Here is a 21,378-nt window from a genome sequence, read left to right on the forward strand (position 1 = left end):
CAGATGGGCTGTGGTAAAACTTAAAAAAATTAATACACCTCGTAGAAATGTTTCTCAAATCCAATTGTCATGGTGATTTGAAGATATCATTTGGCTACCTTGTGTTCAGGTCCTCTTTTTTCTGAAAAGTTTTGTTTTCATTAGTTATATGAGGTTAAAAATGAGGTTTTACATAACGTTTAACAATGATTGACAGATGCTGTTCTCATGTATTTTTTTCGGGGATTGTATAATATGTCGGGAGGTAGAGTCAACAAGTGATTAGACACTCAAAGGAAAAAAATATATAAATTATTTTTGTCACCCAGCTCCACTCAGATTCCCCCAGAATCCCTCACAGTCTCTCCTGCGCAGACTCTGGCTGCACAGCTGCTACCAATGGCTGCACCTCTGACGGGGAAATTTCGGCTTCAAAACCGTACAATGGCAAATGGCAGAACCATGCTGTCCACTCTATATACAGTCTATGGAGGAGATCCATGGTGCTGATCCAGGCAAACAACTCTCTGCCTTTTTTTTTTTTTTTTTTACCAGCACTCTTCTCTGACTTGAAATGCTGCCTCTGATGCACTTTCTTTGTTTTTAGCTGCATTAGCAGTCCACAGGCTGTAAAAGATTACATTTGAAAAGACCTTGTGCACATTATGAAGATCTGTTTTGATGGTAAACATTTAAACTTTTAGTAGTTTAAATGAACATTAACTTCAGTAATTCCATATACTCATTTTTTGCCTTTTACCCAAAACATTACCAGTCTAATCCCACAGTAGGGCATGCAGGTTATTATTTAACACTGTATTAGATCTGTATCGGTATAGATCAATAACAAAGCACAGGTATTTGTATTGGTATCGGAACCAGAACCAGAAAAGTAGAATCAGTGCATCCCTATCATACAGTATACTGTCTGTTTATTACTTGTGTGTTTTCCTTTTTAATCTATCTTGTTCTTGTAACTGTGTGCTGTTCTATCCCTTGGTGTTACCTCCTGCTGGAATATGGATTTCCTTAAGGAACCTCCCCAAGGGGTTAATAAAGTGTCTGTCTGTCTGTCTGTCTGCATTCTCTGATATCCCGCCAAATTATTTAAATGAATCAATAAATACAATGTTATTGACTTTGGTATGTTGGATATGTGCTGTATCAACATTTAAATGTGACTGATATTAGAAAAAAAACACTGAATTCCAGCAAATTCTGTGATACATACAACACCAACTGAGTGCCTTCATCGTTGTGGGCTCGAGCAGCGACTGTAAGCTGGCATGTATGAGTGTACGTCTCAGTGGGCGAGCAGGTGAGACTGAGGGGGGAGTGTGACAGAGGGAGCGTGGAGTGACGCTGGCAGCTGTGGATCAAGTGGCACAGGCGACACAGAAGGAAGTCAGCTGCCCAATAGCTTTAGGGTCAGTGTGAATCTCAGAGATGGCCGGGAGGTTACAGAAGTGATCTGCAGAGCGTACAGAATCTGCAGAGTCAGTGAGCAACATAAGGGATGCAGAACATGAGAGAGGAGCGTGAGGGGAAAGAACTGTGATCACTTGTCAAACACCAAATGCCAGAAAACTTTGTCGTAGTTGGAAAAAAGGGCAGCAGCAGCTAGAGTCTCAGAACTGGGGCAGTACAGACATGTCCCTAAAAAATCCAGCACATTTCAAACTCTGCAGAGCAAAATTTTAAAGTTTTTGGAGTGCAGGTATAAAACCTAGCCAATGAGGTGCCTTTGACTCTTGTCTGACTGACTGACTTCTTGTGTCCTCACACATCACTAAAACAAAAGTAAGAATTAAAGAAAGCTCCAACAACTTCTGTCCCAATGAACGTGCTCTTATTTTTCTTCACCTGAAGTGGAATATTTGAAACAACACAGACACCTCAGTAAGTTAGCTCTTGCACTGACACAAAAAGTATCACTTTGCAGGAAGTGTTGTGACCCCATATTGATTGGCAAAGGTTAAAAAACAGCCTCTTAAGTGCTACAAACACCAGTCTCTGAAGCAGAAAGGCAGGAACAGACAAACTGTTACACAGAGCCAGGGATTCCTGTGGTTGAAAAAAACTGCTCAGCCTTTGAATGATAAATTCCTGGCCCTGGTGATATGCTCAAAAAGAAGGATACACTTCTACAGAGCATTTTCATAAAACAGTAACTTCCGATTGCAAATGTTCTACAGAAAATATTAGCATATGGGGGTGTTGGGATATTTTTCTAATCTTTGCAGCATTAACTTATCCCAGTGTTTCACAGTGATAAAAAAAAGTGTGGATTTTATTTAATTCTGGCAAAATCTAAGACACAAAGCCTTAGTTGTTTAAGGTAATTCTCAATATTAAAAGAAGATAACGGTTGTGTTAATGAACAGGTGAAACTTGCTGCAGCTCCTGAAACACAGCCAAAGAAAACCAACCTGATAGTTCCTGCGTCCTCTCATAAAAAAAGTAAAATGTGATTGCTCATCAGGCAGAGGTGTGATGTGGATGAAGAAATGTGGGAAAAGGTTTTTACATCTTCCAACTGCTTCAATGACCCAATGTTTTTTATCCCACTATATATGAAGAGGAAAAATCATCCACTGGTGGCGATGACGTAAGTTTAATTTTTGAAGACATGGGGGTGTGAACTTAGCTGGAGCCGAGGATGAGTCATCACGTCAAAAACATTTACAGTAAAAGCTGTTTTCTGTATTTCTGCATGAATCAATAAATCCCCATCAACTTCTAATACCATACTAATACCAAGCTAGGGCTCATTTTGTACAAATAGATTAAAAACTGAACAGACAGATTCATCCATTGTGTTGTCTCTTGTTTTGGTGGAAAGGAAACTTTATGAAACACAGGTAGAGAATTAACACTGTGCAACAGTGGTGCATTACTAATTTTACTGGTTGCAGAGGGGTGAATCAAAGGGCATAAGGTTATAACAGACATGTTTACACTGAGGCAGGTGAGAAATTTGAAACACCTGCAGGCAAAAAACAAATGTAGTGAGCTCACAAAAAGATATTTAAATTCCTACTCTTGACAAAAACATGAATGCAGCAAACCACCTCTTAGCATGTGGATCAAATTGTTGATTTTGGCTGCGAAAGAGGGGGCGAGGGATAAAAAAATAACAGGTTTATAGATTCATAGGAATAGAATAGGGATGCACGATATTATCGGCACAACATCGGTATCGGCTGATAAAACCTTAAAAACACGTTTATCGGTATCGGCAGATATGAAAATTTCTGCCCATATGCACAGTCAATAAGGTGCTGTTAGGATTATTATTATTTACCATCTGAAAAATAAGCTCCTTAAATAAAATGTAGCACTCATTTATTTGCACAGCAGAGCTCTATGTCTGTCACCAGGTTGTTACAGTAGCTCTAAAATCAAATGCAACTTGGTTATTAAAAATGCATTGTACATTTAAAGTTCATGTGATCTAAAGAAATTATTTTTCTGTATTTCAATACTGAATGTCTTGAGTTTGAAAAAATAATACATTTTTTATTTATGGTAAAATCAAATGTTTTTTGTCTTGTTTTATGTGTGTTTCTTAAACAAATAAGACCGTCACAATAAGAGTAACATATAAATTCCAGTACAGGATAGACTTAGCTTTCTATACAGTGAAAAAAACAAACAAACTTGTGATTATTGGTATCGGTATCGGCCAAAAGGGGTTTCGATATATTGGCATATCGGATATTGGCAAAAATCCAATATCATGCATCCCTAGTATAGAACTGATACAAATGAAGGGATTTTTTTTTTTCGTTTGCTTGGGAAGTCAACCCACTTGGAATAATTCATAAATGACAGAGAAAGCTCTTCACTGTGTTGTCATAGTGCCTGCTACACTGCTGCAGCAGACACAAAAGTGCTAAAGCGCTCCACTACTTGGCATATCATCACCATTGAGTTGCAGAGCCATCACAGCTGAATAGAAACTGACGGTCTGTCAGTGTGTGTAGAGCCGCTCAGACTATTGTTCTAGACAGACCTGTCCTCCTCGCAGCGAGTGCACAAACTAGGACCTATATTTAACATCTATTGGATTTGACTCAACGTTTTCTTTCTAATGGTTACTCTGCTCATACGGGTACCTCTTTGAATTCCTCAAATTAACTGGAAAAAATCATCCGGAGACATCTCCATTCAGTCTGAGATAACATTGTGTTTCATAAATGTTAATCCTCATAACTCACACATGGCTGCTGGCTGCAGACACTTCATGACACACTGCTTTGTTACTCAAGGTTACAGGAGGGAGAGGAGAGACAGGAGGACAGGAAGGATGACAGGAGTGAAGGAGCAGAGAGAGGACTCCAGGCCTCAGGGACACAGGGGGCATACAAAAATACTGAAGAAGCCAGACAGAGGAAAAAGTCCATTTTTAGACTCCGTCTCACAAGAAAAACTGTTGTTTAAGAGAAAAGATAAAACATATATTGGATAAGGATTCTGTGGCTCTATAAGTGCTGCTTGATGACATAACAAATTAGAGTCTTGCATCTCTGTTTTCTAGATGTGGGGAGGGAGCTATTTTGATACTGACAGAGATTGACTCAACAAAGCTGAGCATGGATGGAGAAACAGTGCATCTTAAATAATGTTGAAGATGTTTTATTTCAAAATCATTCAAGCCTTAAAATGAAGAGGAAAAAAGCTTTCATAATTTTGAAATAAAGTCATTTTTTCCCAACTACCTGGGAAGAACGTATTTAACTTTTTAGACTGATCAGATCCACACAGCTCAAATCTTTAAAATGTAGTCTGGATTCATCCACTGTTGTAAAAGAGGGCTTCTTCTGAGCCTTTTGTTGTTCAGTTTGTCCACATTGAGTTTCTGAGTAAGCTGCTGGGTCTGTAATCCCAACATTGGACTCAGCAGGAACTAGTAGTGTGGTGCATGTTTAAAGGACCAACCCCCAAAGACACCCACAGATCCAAACAACTGTCAGCCTGCTCAGTGTCTGAAGTGGCTCTGCAGGTAATCTGTCCAATTTAAGATTGTGCAAAAGGTGATTGCCCCACAGTGTCAGTAGAGGGATGCCGCTGTCATAACCCTCCTCCAGTGTTAACACCGAGAGAATACACTGATCGCCATGGAAACACACAATCTACTCTTGAGTGAGCGGAGGAAGGTGGTGTTAATATGAGAATGAGACACAGGCACGCTCATATGGTCTCTGTTGTCACATGCATGATGAAACCGCAGTGCCATGCTCTTATGATGACAAATCAAATAGTCCTAAAAATACTAAATGCTTTGGGAAATGTTCACAATCAGAAAAACCAAACAGATCTCATCTCTTCAACACACTCATGGGTGGAAGAGAATTTAAAAGAAAAGCTTCACGTGTAAAAAAAAATCACAGCTGAGGGATCTGACAGTTTAAAAGAGAAAAACTGATCCAGTGTGGCAATGATTTAAAAGCCCTTTAGTCCTTCAAGTATGACAACTGTGGGCTTCTCTCTGATTACAGCAAATTACAGTTAATTAAGTTTAATTGCAACTCACCAAGCATGGTGCTCCTGGCTGCTATTGTTAATTTGTTAAAGGAGAAGTTCACTGGTGTCCAAGCTTTTATTTAAGCCTTCATCTTCCTCTTCTGCCCTTCCCTGAACTATTAATGTGCAGTTATGTACCAGCATTCATTTTTAATAATCAGGCAGGAAGGTGTCCTGACACTTATCAGTGTCTTCATTTTTTATCTAAAATATAAAGTATTTATTTGAATAGAAATACAAGGTTTGTTTTGATATTATCCTCTTTCAAATTTAGGTACAGAATTTCCCCCAAAAAAGTTCAAGATCTGTTTTGATTGCAGTCCCTCGCCACCTTGTGGCGCGGAGTCTCAAAAACAAATGTTCTTTGTTTAAGAAAACTTTTTACTTGATACAATGTGCGGAGGTTAAGGGAATTATCAGTGCAGTTGCGTGGTGCTACAGTTTGAAACACGACATCAAGCAGACGTAGCAGCTGCCCATATATTAGCCCTGCCTGCAGCCTGGTGCTCCAACATACCTGCAGGCTAATGCGACAACAAGTAAACACTGTCAGTTTGTAAGTAGTTAAGTAGCCATTTATATTTAGCCCAGCTAGCAGCCCGGTGCTCCAAGACAAGTACGTAACGTGTAACTTTAGTGAATCCTGGTTAGCTATGTCCTGCCAGTCGTCTACCAAGCAGAGTTAAAGTAACCTCACTCTTCATTTTATTGATAGACTCTCAAGTTTTAACAGACCACTGCAGAATAACTGTTGCATGTGGATTGGAATGAACATTATCATACAGAGATTAACCCTTGTGTTATAGAGTGATACAGCCACAGCTAGAGGCTAATTAGCCTTTAGCGCAGGCTGTTTTACTCTCCCGTTTAGCTTTCTTCTGCTCTCCTGTCCTTTTTCTGTCTGACAGTAAGGCTCCTGTGTCCACCATCACTACAAAATAAGTCATAGAAATCATTTTAGCAGAGAAAAACACAGATCTCTGTGTTTTATCTCTTCTCAAAACTAAACTTCATCAGCCAGCGTGGTGTTGTCATGGAGACCTAGACGTGCTGTAAATCAATCTGGTCCTGGACAGCCCAAACTGAAAGTTAAGAAGTAGCAACTTAAAATAACCTGTAACCAGCAATATTGGTGCTGATAACCTCATTTTAAAGTGTTTATTACAATCAAGCATATATCTAGAAGGGAGACTTTTTCAAGATCACTCTCAAACTCCTCACAGCCCCTTTAACTAGAATTCTGCTTGAAATTATTTTGGTCATCACTCAAATAATTAATTAAAAAATAAAACTAAAGCAACCAACAGGAAAATTATCTTGGATTGTTGAATCTTAAGAAGTTTTTAAAATCCTCAGATGTGTTTTCTCGTGTTCAGAGTTAAAGTTTGTTCCTGAGTGGAGATGAAGGATAAAACCAGGGGGCACAAGAAGATCAAAAGTTCCTGTGTCAGGTGGAAGCTGCACATGTCACATTAATGCTCCTCATTATTTCTTTTGTTCAGTCGTAGCTTTGAGTGCTCTTCCTCAGAGAGAGCTGTCTCTCCAGAGAGCTGTTAAATGTTTCCCATTATCTCGTTCTGATATGGTTACACACACAGATGCACAGAACACATTCGCGCACACACATACCTTGGATCCATCCACGCTGATGATGCGGTTGCTGTTGCGTGTGCTGTCGTAAAAGTAAGATACGGTGACGGCCTGCTTGCTGGCGGGGACCCAGTTCTTCTTGGTGGACGGGTCGATTTGGAAGACATGGGCCCGGGTGGTGTAGATTGGCTGCTCCCTGGAGAGCAGAGGAGGGAGAGACAACATGAGACGTGGAACACTGCACGTATCACACACCACAGAGAGCTCGCATCGAGACAATATCCACTTGATAAAAAAGCTGAATTCACAACATTTGACCAAGTTGGAAAGGGTTTGTAGTATTTCTCCATCACATGAGATCGACGGAGACACTGCTGTCCCTCTAGAGAGGAGAGTCCTGGGAGTCTTAGCACAGACAGGCAGGTGATAATGTAACACACACCCTCAATCCTTATAGCAACTCAGAGCCATTAGCACATCAACACTCACCCCCCTCTCGTAGGTGACAGTAACGCAGCCTGCTGTTTGTAAGAGACTGCCCACTTGTTTTTGCTTTTTTGTCTGTCGTATGATAGGAAATTTCACCTTGAATACAAGACTTTAACCTGAAAAGTCTTACTAGTGTCTTTACTTAAGTATTTTTTTCATATCAAATGTTTCATTCCTGTTTTCTTTAGCACTTTTAAGGAGGCTGTTTTTGTTGTGAATGTTGATTTTGTGAAGGGGAGTTTAGAAACTAAAAATCAGCTTATTCAAAAGTGAAGAAATGTGAAAATGCAAAAGAGCACCGTTTACATCATGACACAGTGACTGTTGTAATACTGCTGTTTGGGCTCAGATTTAAAGATTAAAATTAAATGAATTCCACTATTTGTGGCTGAGCTCATAAACCTACTAACCAAACTGGCTTTAAATGATTTTTTTGATTCCAGGTTTCAAAACAAAAGGGACTTTGTTTTACGTTTTTATGTTTGCCAATATTCCTGTTTAACACTGATGAAAGAGTCTCAGCTGTAGTTTATGAGAATGCTGGCTCCTTTTTTGTACTAAATGATGAGAGACCATAAAAACTTAAGAAGAGTTTCAAACAAACAGAGACCGACAACCAAACAGCAGTAATGATCAAGTGTTCAAAAAATAAGTGAAAAAAAGAAAACACTCTTTTCTTTACGAGATACACAGACACATCACCTCCAATGCAAGGCCCTCACTGCCCCCACTCTCTCTGCCCCTTAGTCTTCATGCACACACAGTAACTGACAGCCCTGACCCTGAGGTCAAGAGTTAAAAGCTGTTGTGAAACATGCTCAGATTCCTCTGCTTGTTGGTGTTTTCTGTTCAAAGTGAAACATCCAAACATCATTCAAACTACATATGAAATTTAGGTGGTGTAGTGCAAGGCTTCCCAAACTTTTTAGCCTATGACCCCCCATAATAGCGGTACCAGGGACCGAAGTCCTGAAGGAATTCACTTACAGGCCAATCCAAAAACAAAAAAATATCAAAAAAGGCTTAAAACACTCAACTGAGCGTATCAGTACAAAATAAGACTCCCTGTTTGCACATTTTACCAAAACGAATCCTTTATCACTGATATCATCGCTATCCTGGCTTTGTCACCTCAGGGGTCAACAAAGCAGCGTGGACACAGATCAAACATTTTCTTTTTGCAATGTTTTGTATCCTTTTTAACCCCGGTTTTTGTTTTTATTTTACTATAATGGCTAAAATATACAGTGGTGGGGTGTTCTTTGAAAGGCCTTTCGCAATCCCCATCAGTGTTCAGCATCTCCCACTTTGGGAACCACTGGTTTAGTGTATTGAAGATAATAATGCTAATCTTAACTTCACAGCTGTGAAAGATGGGGAAGCTAGATATTTTCTTTCAAAGAATAAATCTAGAAACTGTTAAAAAAAAGACTATGCAATATTGTTTTTACACTTTCACTTTATCAGATGAAACATCAAAAGCCATGTGGTCTAATCTTAGCACACTCGTATTTTGTTTGAGTGCAGCTTGTGGTAAAAATTGACTTCACCTATATCTATACTGTACTTTCGTACTTAATTTTAAGCCATACAGGCACTTAACACAGAGAGAAAACCACAGTAGATTGGAAAAATTGTTGCATTTCGCTTTAATGGTGGTGCCCCATAGGGAAAGGTTCCAGCAGGTTTAAATTATCCACTACGAGCTCTGGTACCCACTGGCGACGGAGGGTGTTCGAGATGCTCTTCTACAAAGTTGCATGAGTGAGGAATAATTAAGTTGAGTGGATGCTTGAGAAAGGTCAGAGGGTGCCTTGAGAAACCAATAATGGGTGAGGATGATTATAGGGGAGATGGATGGACGGTAGCTTGATGGAAATTGTTAAGTGATGTGAATGTGGCTTTCAGACAGGGGAAAGTTATTGAGAGCACTTTTCTTCTGGTGAAAGAAAACTTTGCTCAGTCAGAGAAGTTGCTATCTCAATTTTCATTTCTGAATGGTTCGGTTCTGACTCAGGGTTCCAGATCAGGAGCTACACCAAAGAATTAAACATAACAGACAACAGATAACTAATCTTTAAGCTCTTCCCTCTGCTCCTGGAAGAGACACTTTCCGACAAACTTTGTAATCCATCAGTTTCTTTGCCTCTAAAGTGTTTGAGCTCCTGACATTTCACACCTTCTGCCTCCACTGGAAGAGTAAAACGACACACATCCACTCCTTTCCTGAAAGGTTTAAAAAAATGTGTGAAGTGTGCACAAGGGGGCTGAGTTAGACATCATGACACAGCTACACTGTGCTGGCACAGTGAAACATTATTAATGCACAACTGAATTTGGAAATGCTGCTTTTTTGGAGGAAAAAAATGGCCTTGATTCAAATCATATGAGAGTTTATTCCCAATAAGTCTACATTTTATCCAGCTAAAGACTGTTGAGGCTAGCAGAAACATAAATATGAAACTTGTCCAGAGTGCAAGAGGAGATTTTGTTTGACAGGGTACAGACTGTGCCTTTGTCAGTAAAAAGGCTTTAAAGCAGCTAGCAACAGCCAGTTGTCAGGAGAACATATAGATTTCTATGAGATCCTGGAGAAACAAATGTGAAAGGCAGACAGAAAGGCCAGCAGGCAGCGAAAAATTCATGAGCTAATAAAGCTTTTACTTCCACTGGGATTATGGTTCTCACAGAAATGAAAGCCTAATAAATTCACAGCCCCCTTTAAGCCTAATCTCAGTCTTCATCTGCTTTGGGAACAACAAAACCCATTATACAGATCACTGTTGTCGCTTTACACACACATACGCGCATAGCTACACACAAAAACACACACGCTGACCTTTGCAGTAGCGGTTTCTGGAGCCAGCTCGCACTGGCAGGGGAAGAGAAGCGAAAGGCCACAGCTGAACACATGGATGCACTCACACAAACTGTCGGTAGAATCCAGTGATCTGCTTTTCCCAGATAAAACGCATTAGGCTGATTGATTTACTGGATAAAAAAAGAAGATGACAACATTTGGGACTTCATGAGTGCTGAAATCTTTGTCCCACTGACTGCTGAGTGCACTGTCCCCATCTGGTTTATTTAAATAATTTACAGCTGTGTGTGTGTGTTTCTCTGTGTGTGGGGTAAGCAGGTCTGAGTAAGTCAGCACTGCCTATGCCTACGTACACCTACACACCCACTTCAGGCAAGTCCACATGATGCAGCAAATAAGCGGTGAAGCAGCAAAATAAACTTCAAAACAAAGGAGGAAAAACTTATGCAGCTCTGTACATCACAAAAAGATACCTAATGAGATAACCTACAGCCATCACGCCATGTTAGCACACTGGAGAATGACTCTGCATCGTTCCTTATGAGGAATATGAAACTGCAATAAATCAAGTGATGCACGACTAAGCCTGCCTGCCTCATGTTCTCTTAAATCCTTTGAAATGTTAGCCCAGACGAGGCTGAAGTTTGCTAAGAACTGGATAATCCTCTTGCTTGAAAAAGGCATTTCAAAAAGATGCAGGATGGCACTGTACCTAGATGAGGTGTGAACAGAGGCAGCAGAGTATGTCAACTGATTTTAATACAAAGGGTTGTAGTCACGTTGTGTTCTGCTTCACCTGTGGAATTCAGGTGTATGTTTTTCAGTGAGTTGGGGAACAGCCTCTTCCAGATTCCTGAGCACAGGAATCCACTTCAGTTTCATTCCCCTAACAGACCTCATCCATCAATCAGAGCAACCAACTTCTTTGTCTAAGTGAGGCAGACACCTGTCAGCTGTTTAGATAAGTTGTGAGGAGTTATTTGGGATCTGGGGTCAAATATTCAGATGCAAACAGGATTTGTAGCATGTTTGACATAAATCACCATCATGCACAAAATGTTACTTCACCTGTAGCTGAAATAATTCAGTAGTTAAAGTTGCATTTAGTCATTACTTTGGTAAAAAGATGGTTTTCCTCTGTTTGGTACAAGCAAAATGCACAATATATTTTTTCTCAATTTTCTGTAACGTTAGAGGTGTTGAGTCTTCAGTACAGAGGGAGAAAAATAGCATCAACACACAATTCTTATTTTTTTTATAGCATATGTGGAGAGTAATTGGTCAACGGACGAATAAATTTGTTAACTACAGTCAGTCATGGAAAAGACGGTTTCAGGGACAATGCAGGGTTCAAATGTTTTGGTTCTCCATCCAGGCTTTAACTGACCTTCCCATGTGGCAAGGGGTATTGCCTTGTTGGAAAATCCAGTCCTATGAGGCAGGAAAGAGTTTTCCCACAGATGGAAGAAGACTATTTTCAAGAGTAGCCCTGTACATGACCTGGTTCATTCGCCCTTCACATTGGTACATTTCTTCACTGATCGACCCCCATGTTTTACTACAGTAGGGGCAAGACAGTCTGGTTTTTCCAGGCCTCTTCCTAATCAGTAAGTTGGCTGGAGTGAGGATCAACTCAAAACTGGATTCATCACTGAAGAGAGCATTCGCCCTGTCATCGACAGTCCAACCCTTGTGATCCCAGCAAAGACCAACCGGGCATTCCTCTGCCTCTCATTGATGCAGAGCTTCTTCTCTGCACTATGTGGCCTCAAACCATCTTCAAGATGTCGGTTTTGAACTATCCTTTCCAAAAAAGTGACATTTCTCAACGCTGCCCACTCATTTTAAGGTCCCTGGAGGTCTGACGATGATTCCTGACACAGTAACGGATGAGTGTACGGTCCTTTCATGGGGAAGAAAGACGTTTCCTGCCTTGACCGGCTATCAATTTAGAAGTACCGTGTTCGGCTTGCTTTTTCTAGGTGCAATGAACGGCTGTCTTAAAGATCTTCAGTTTATTGGCTATATGTCTCTCACTCACCTGTCTCTTCGGGGTGCATTGAGGTAATGAATGACTTTAAAAAAAATTGCTTTTTTTTCTCTTTAAAGCAAAGTCATCATTGGTCGTTCACTCTTTTTAAAATAAACTGTTCTTATTAACACTTATTCATGATCCTAACGGTCAAACACTACAGCTAAGGATCACTGTCAGGGACTTTAGGGACTGTCAGACTTTAATTCCTAATTTTCCACACACCTTAGCCCCTCCGTGCTGTTTAATAAAGCTTAAACTTCCAAATTATTACCCAGAATGCCTCTGTGAATTATAATTTTTTGTCACATTAAAGGGTACTCTATGGATATGAGACCCTACTACACACTGGACAGTTTGGCAGGTGATTTCAGACTGTCTGAGCCATGTAGCATAGGTGTACTGTCTACTTTCCATGATAACGACTATGTGTCTGTGCCTTACGGCACAACCCTGATTTAGAGCTCTATGAAACCAACTGGATGTCTGTGAAATAGATTCATAATGTTAATCCACAACCTAAAGAAATAAAGTCAACTAACAAATGTAATTCAAATAAAAAATAATAGTTTAACCTAACTGAAAACTTGAATTGAGTTTAACTAGATTGATTACTTAAAACAACTGCCTGAAAAAGTTAACTAACAAGTCTAAGTCAATTAAACTAAGACGAGGGTTGACTCATTTAATCATGATAATTTCTGTTGGCGTTAGAACAGCAAAATGTATCTTGGACCTATCATAAAATTTTAAGGCATTTTAATGTTGAAACAACAAGCTACATTTAACAGTGTGGGAATACAATAAAGCTTAAGCATGCCGAATGGGACACAAAATATGTAATCAGCTGCATTTTTTGTCATGTTCATTTTATTCTTCAGGTTATAAACCTCAAGTGGTACTAGTCATTAAAATGAACAGGAAAATAAAGAAAACAGAGGTGGTCTAATATTTTTTTCATGGCTGTATATTTCTAGGTACGACTGGCTGCAGACCCACTGGCCCAGTAAAGTAAATGAGGCTTTAACTCAATAATGGGATCTCTTAATTCGCAAGACAACAACCTTCTGACAGGGAGACTTCACTGACCTGTTAAGAAATACATTTCTCCCCTTTGAACCCTCTCGAGGTGGTACAACAAACCTGAGCTGACATTATAATTGAAAAGTGCATCATGTTCTTTTCAGATGGAAAAAAAAATCTGAAAACAGTCAGTAGACTTTGGGATAATTAAGTCTTTTTTTAGCGTGTTGACTTGCATCATGAAGCCCGTGGGCAGTGAACACAAGTCTTCCACTTTAAGAGCTGCTGTCAACTTCAAATTGCCTGGTTCTCTCAATACAACAGGCACCAAAGCAGAAAATTCAACATGATATCAACAACGTGAAGCTCACATCCATTCAAACACAAGTTTTCCTTGCAGCTTCCTTACTTTCATGAATCCTAAACATTGTTTTAAGGGGGATGTGCTTTGACAGGCGATGACAAAGAGATCATAATTCCCTCAGATCCAGTGTTTACACTATGAGAAGAACAAAAACAGGAAGTCATCTATGTCCTAATGTTATAAATGGAAATAAATTAACTTCATACAACAAAGGCTAATGAATCTTTCAATGTTGCACGTATCCTGAAGGGTTTTATTCAAGTTGGTGTGGGCACACAACCCTCTCGTTTGTGAGCAGAGCTGCTTTTAAACGTTGAATAGTAGTGAAAATAAATTAACTACATACAACATAGGCTAATGAATCCTTCAATGTTATTTACACTATCCAATCTCCCCATTGCTGAGTACGAGTATAGTCAATTCCAGCACCAAACATACTTTGTAAGGCTTTCCTCACTCCCCCCTCAACATGACTGAATTTTCAGGCAATTACAAAATTTGTGAAAATGGTCTGCTAGATGTTCTCCACATTTTCACAAACACAGACCCCTCCTAACCTCAAATGTTTATACATATTTCATGTTTGTGGTTTAAAATATCCAATAGTTTATGCCAACAAGGAAAAGAGCTGGTTTTTAAGAGGCAGTTACTGTCTTAAGTGCAAGGAAACAGGCAAAGAAACCTGAAACATGACGAGGGACAAGGTAGAATATTTTGAGAAAATCACTATGACAGATATGAATAATATCATATCGCTTCACCACCAGTTATGCTGTCAGCTTTGACCAACTGCATGCAGATAAAGCTAATTAACAGCTCAGATAATGATGCTTGCTCTTGGCATCTTGATATGTCTCTTAGATACAGATTTTGGTGCAAACTGCTTCTGGTTCTGAATGATGCTCAAACACTGAAGACTGAGCCTCTCCATATTTGCTCTAAGGCTAGCCATCTTGAATTCTTTTTCACCATCCATCCTTGTACGAGCAGAGGATGTGGACCTGGATCAAGGCCTGGTACAGAATTTCTCAATGATGGAAGAAGACAGGTGTGCTTCTCGCCTCCTTTCATAATCCTTTTTTCTTTTGTGTGGGAAACCGAGTGTAACTGAGTATTAATCATAGCAAAGTAATTTTACACACTTGAGAAATTTAGCATCATTTTGTGACTCACAGAATATGTATTAAATGCAGTCCTTGAACCTAAGTGTTCCTTCATTTCAAAGTATCTCAGGGACAAAAGCAGCATTAGTCACTTGTCAAATAACTATGGTGCAGTGGGGAATAATGACACTTATCCTTTCTCACTTTCTTCAGAGGCGCTGACAACAATACACAAAGTTTCAATTGGCTTTTCTGAGGCTTAAAAGAATGTTTTCTTCCAAATCTGTCGGAGAGGGAAAATAAGAAATGCATATCTAGGTCGCAAGGTGCACAGATCTATTGACTCTGGTAATCAGAGAATAACAAATCAGGAACAAGTGCGATGTGAAGACGGATGCAGCATGCGTTTGTGAAGCAGAATTAAATAAACTGAATTCTCATTATCCACTGTAATCCTCTTTATTTCCCAGCTGATCAGAGAGGAGACTCCCTCATTTTACCTGCCAGACCAGCTGAAGAGCAGAGCTGCCTTATTAGTGAGAGCGGTGCTTCGTCTGAGTGAATGAACAAAGTCTGCAGGAGTGCAGAGCTCTGCAGGATCATACCTGAGACTCCACCTGGGCTTTGATCCCAACTAACACTGTTTCCACTAATGATGTCAGGAGGTTACAGAAGGGCAAGATTTCCCACAGAAAAAAGTGTGTTATGTAATAACCTGGAGATCTGAGCTGAGTAATACAAACATTTACTACGTAAAGCTCCAGAGAGGGAAAGAAACTTATTTAAAAGCTGACATAACTGGCTCCAAGGAACTGATTTTAAGACTGGTGTTTTTAAGAGTTACAATAGCCTCATGAGCTAGTTAGCTGCAACAGCAAACAACCGAATACAGGGAGTCAGGCTTGAAAAGTGTTTCTTGTTAAAAACCTTTTACTCTGTTGATTTATTCATCTTAACTTTGAGGGAAAAATTATCACTTTGGTTTTATCATGAATCTTAAGTGCTTCAGCGATAAGTGTCTGAATCATTTAAATGACTGAATAAAAGAATTAAACTAATTTAATAATAGATGAGTCATCCGAGTGATTCATCATTAAAAGAACCTCCTTTTTTATTTTATCTATGGTTATTTTGAAAAGATATCTAACATGTTGCATTAAGTTAATGTGTGATTGGTTACTTTCTTTTATTATAATAATAATAATAATAATAATAATAATAATAATAATTATTATTATTATTATTATTATTATTATTATTATTATTATTATTATTATTATTAGAGCAGATTTTCCATCTCCTGATGCCTAAACTATGCTTACATTTACATTACCAATATTTTGGCATCATACTGTACACTGAGCTGTACCTCATGCCAGTGCAGCTCATTTGACCGATAGGAGGAGAACAAACACAATGTAATACAACAAAGGCAGCCACCCAGATTTAAACAAGCAACCCCAGCAGGTCCTCCTCTATCACACAGAGACGGTACGATGCAGGGTCCAACTTAATCTGAGAGCTCAGAGAAAAGGGAAGTGAGGAAGTCTCCACAGAGGCACAGCATGGCAGCAGATGGCCTCCTAGGCCTAAACCATCTGGTGAAGGGATGTCCAATCCTCCGTCAGTCTGTCCCCTTTCATTTACCCATGATTCTTTAATAGTTAGACCTGCTTCCACTCCCCTGTACACCCCAACAACTATCACCTCCAGCCTACAACCTCAGACAGAGAACACACGGTCAGATTAGGCCAGCGGCCACAGTCACTCTTCTGCCAAGGGACCCACTGCCACGTCACATGTCAGTGAGCCTAATCAATGAGTGTTAAGCCTTCAGCGATCAGTCCCCGGCCAGCCAGCAGATTATCATCTATCCCTGTGTTAGAAGTGCTCTGAGCATGGCTTATTTTAAATAGCAATATGCTTATTGCATTAGCTCCGTATGACTGATTCTTCAGTAAAAGGGTTTTCGGGCAATCTGAGCTTATTAAGAATAAGTTTTGGAAAACAGCAAACTTTGCTCATAAAAACAGCTACGGCTCCCCTTTTCTATGAGTATCAACATTTTCCAACTTCTGAACATTTTTACAGTTTTTTTCCACTTATGCACCAAAAATTTCTGTTGTGCAAGTTATGTCAAGTGGAAATTATGTGACCACTAACAAATGTGACAAGGTCAGGAGGTCACTGACTGATCACATGACCAGAGCTCTGGCAGAAAGTAGAAAACAAAACACTGAGGGCATTAAGTGTAAATTTGTAAATGTGTGCGTTGTGTTACTTAAAGTTAATTTTGAACCAAACCAAAGAGTGAGTAGGGACAAAGGGATACCTGCAAATAACAACTATATATAGTCCTCACTGTTTAACAAACCCTCTCACGCACAATCTATCATATTGACCTGTCAGTTAGAACAGAATGAGCTGCGTCATTACAAAGTGCAATCAGGCAGTGATGAGGAACACAATTATGCACGCATATGAATACAACCTTGGTTTGTACTGGAGATAAACTTTAAAACTGAAAAGCTTGTGATTTATAACCAACAATTAAATGTTGGGTTCGTTGTGGAAAATAATAAACAACTTTTTCCAACTTTTTTCTTTTTCAGGTGAAAAATGCCAACCATCACCCTCTTAAGGCTTTTCACTGCTTTTATTGGCACTGTTCAATACAACAGCGAAATCAATTTTAATATAAATAATTAATAAAATAAGGTAGTTGGGGGTAAAACAACTAAATCAAGTTACTTTGCACTTTGGAACACTGTAATTAACATTCATCAAATGTAATGTTAGACTTTGGAAACAAACAAATATATATATATATATAAAAACCCACTCTGTAACATATTACTGGGTATACGTTTTTGTTTTCAAAACTTAAGTCTGTTTTTAAAACCTATTCACTTGCATTCTTTTAATAGCCCAGAGGGATCGACTCTATTGTTTGTAAAAGAAGTCCTATGCCATGGAGACAAAATGACTCTACGTCTTTGCTGGTTTATAACCTCAGTCAAAAAGTTTGAAGTCCTTCAATACATCATAGTGTCAGTTTTGTGAATTACACTACCTCGCCACTCAGAGTAAATGAGACCATGAAGAACAAAGCTTAATAACACGGCAACCTGTGGTTGACAAATTGGAACCACCTCAACTTGTCATTCAGAACTGAGCGATTAGTCACTTGTAGTCACTCCTGGTAATCCAAGATGGCGACGTTCCAACTCCTCATCATGAGATATAGGAATTGTATTCACCAGTTAGATACATCAGAGAAGCTATAGTCAGTACTTTTAAATACATAGCTGCAGCTTCAGCTTTGATAATCAATACATTAATCTGATCTTTACCAATTCCGTAATGACTTGATTGATTCTTTTTTTACTTGCCAAAAATGACAACCACTGGTCTTTCTTCCACTTTCTAACAGAGACAGATAAATTCAGTATTTCATTGTTTGCTGCTGCATGTTGGGTATGAACAAACTAATTGAAATCATCTGAAAACACTGATCATTTGTAATGAATATTCATTTCTGTTTTCTGGTATTTTACAGATTAAATGACCAAATGAATCAGTTCGATCTTAATCAAATGCCTAATTAAATGGAAACTAGTTGTTTGCAATATGGTAATTGAATCAAATTTAATTATTTTGGAGAGTTGTTTGGATGCATTTCTTCACTTATTGTCATTAAATTGAGAAAACAACATGGTTCCAGTACAAATAAATTCTACCAGTTGGTGTCCAGTGGGTTAAGGTCATGTAATGCAGTACTGCCTTTTGGCATGCACTGAAACCAGGCAGCTAGAAAAAAAAAAAGGAGACTTGTTGCCATGTCTGGTGTCTCTGTCAGTGGGTGTGACATCCTGCCTTGGAAGCTTCTGGACTGGGGCAGGTTCATGACAAAACTTTTGACTCCCTTTAGTTTTAAACCTGCTGGATGAGTCAAACCCTTGAAGAGGAGTCAGGACTGTTAAACTGGTTTCTTACTCATTAAAAAAGCATGTCTGCCAAAGGAAGATACAATCACTTTGATATGTCGTAAGACTTTTTACATCATTGCTGAACATCAAGACACTTTGCCTTTAACTCATTTTGTTTTTACACATGTCAAAGTCACTTTAACTTTAGTGAAAACATCCAGACGTAGGTTTAATTCTGAAATCATTTAAATTAAACTGAAAGGTTAAACATATTTAAACACAGCCAGGTGGGTACTACAGAAAAAAAAACCCTGTGATATGTATATGTAGATGAAAAGAGAGGTGGTATGATTGCATAACTATGGCGTTCAGCCACAGAGTCAACATTCACATCACAATACACTATGGAGGCAAAATAATGTACTGTGCCCTGTAAACAACAGTGGGAGGGCTCCACACTGTAATAAACACACACGATAAAATACACGCACTGCCTGAAGTACCGTCTCTCATTAGTGGGCAGTGTAGACTCTGACACCTCCATATCATAACCCTCTCACACCATAATCCAGACTGATAAGAACAGAGAGAATGAAGCAAGGTAGCTCTAATTATTGTCAAAAGGATTTTAAAATATTAAAAGAATCATGGCACCAAGCCTGTTTAAAACATTAGACAGAAATATCCCAAACACCATACTCTATCGTGCCGCCAAATAAAGAGTAAATGAGGATCTTCCTCAGCTCCCAACACGCACAGGCAGGCAAGCACGGAGAAACAAGGGAATCAGTCATGACATTTCATCAGAGAACTGTCATTAATTAGAGAGGATAGTTGTTATGGTATTTTTCCGTATTTTCATACACGCATACCATTTCAGTCAGTGCAGGTGTCATTAGAGGCGCTCTGAAGGGCAGCGCTCTCTGGATTACTCACCCCATGGCGCGGACTTGAGGAACAACTCCTGTTAATATGTTGGCTGTACCGACAGTGGGAAATAATGTTTTAAAGCGCTCTCAAAGTCCACAGTTGATTAGCGGTCCAAAGAGTTTATTTCCCGTCCACCAGCTTCGAATAAGTCCTCTTGCTGCTGAGAGACAAGTGAAATATGAGATCACTTCTTCGTAAACTCGAGTCACCGGGTTGTGGAGCTCAGAAGCTCGCTCGTCTCAGGAAGTTTTGCGTCTTCAAAGACACGGAGCACATTTAATCCCACTCCGGATTGGCTCCTTCCACGCTGCCTTCAAATATTCGGCGTTAATGGATTAAGTTAATGTTTGCGTTTCACTGCTTGCTGCTCGCTGCGCAGAGTTTCTTCCTCCCCAACGGGATTGTGTGTGTGTATGAGTGAAGGGCAGCAGCAGCGACACGGAGCGGCTTCCACCTGCTCGCGCTTTTCAGTGAGAGCCACCCACACTTTCTCAACCTGTGGTGTGCCTGCGGTTTCAGCCAGAGTTTTGGAACAAAAGTGTAGTCCTTAACTACAAAATTATTTGTTGGATAATCAATCACTAATTATAGAGTACATTCTGCTATAATTTGGACATTAGACATTAAAAGTTAAGAGATCTTGCTCTGGAAGAGGGTGACCAATATCACAACTTGGAAAATTTGCTGTGACATCATGTGGGAGGGTGTGACCAGCATCAAACTGGCCGTTCGTCCAGAAAACAATAAAAAAAAAAAAGAAAAGAAAAGAAAACATATGCCTTATCTTGATTTTGATAAAGGATAAAGGGGACATAAATTCTAAATTCATAACACATTTTAAATGTAAATGCTAGAAATATATATTTCCATTGTGTGTTTTTATTTTAAGAGGAGTGTGCATTTTATTATTTAATGCAAACTTACAACCAAACGTCAACCAAAATTGGGCTATAATGCAAGAGGCGGAAAAGTAACTATAAATTTTGGAGCAGTGCTTGCGTTTTTCTTTTGTCCCACGTTGTATTATTATGTTCATACTTTTATTCATATTTGATTCAATGCCACTGGAGATTGTAACATCAGGGTGGAATTTGTAGGTTATAGAACTTACAGGTTGAAAGCAGAAAAAATGAAGAGTACAAGGAAGTGGCGAAGGCAGCGCAAGAAACACTCAATTTGACACCTTTTAAAAAAGGAATATACTGTAATATAGGACTTAAATACACAGTAATAAAATGTGACCCAATATATCTAACTTGCTGTCCCAAAATTCCAAACACGTCACAAAATTTACATTTTGTGCTGACTACATTAAAAGATTAAGCATCACATCTAAAAATATTAAAACATAATTCATAAACAAAGTAGAAACACTAAAAAAATAAATATTCGTCATGCTGTGTTGCTTTTGTAGTTGGTGTCAAAAATGTGTCTCTTTTTATCTCTTTAAGTGTAAGCTACTCACATTTTGGTTTGATGGTTTTCAGCAGCTGACACTTTCTCATCAATTAGGTGAAACAACGGTGATAGCAAACTAGCAAAGTTACTTCCAGGTCACTAATTTCTCCGTTCAGATGTCTTCTTTGATTTCC

At 39.1% G+C, this 21,378-nt stretch overlaps 1 protein-coding gene across 2 annotated transcripts in view; it reads right to left on the minus strand.

Annotated features, from left to right (window-relative positions):
• Positions 1-21,378, minus strand: part of homer2 (homer scaffold protein 2) — a 35,924-nt gene extending 14,546 nt beyond the window's left edge. The window contains exons 1-2 of one of the 2 annotated variants that reach the window (XM_074665711.1): positions 21,252-21,378; positions 7,135-7,291 (exon numbers count right to left, since the gene is read on the minus strand). In XM_074665711.1, coding sequence (XP_074521812.1) covers positions 7,135-7,291; positions 21,252-21,253 — 159 coding nt within the window. In that variant the 5' untranslated portion in view covers positions 21,254-21,378. Of the gene's footprint in view, positions 1-7,134; positions 7,292-19,792; positions 20,205-21,251 lie in introns of those variants that run through there. The other variant, XM_074665710.1, reaches the window with a different exon arrangement.

This window comes from Halichoeres trimaculatus, unplaced genomic scaffold (genome assembly GCF_033239565.1).
Source record: "Halichoeres trimaculatus isolate MK-OKI-2021-1 unplaced genomic scaffold, fHalTri1.1 fHalTri1_scaffold_3, whole genome shotgun sequence".
Lineage (NCBI taxonomy): Eukaryota > Metazoa > Chordata > Actinopteri > Labriformes > Labridae > Halichoeres > Halichoeres trimaculatus.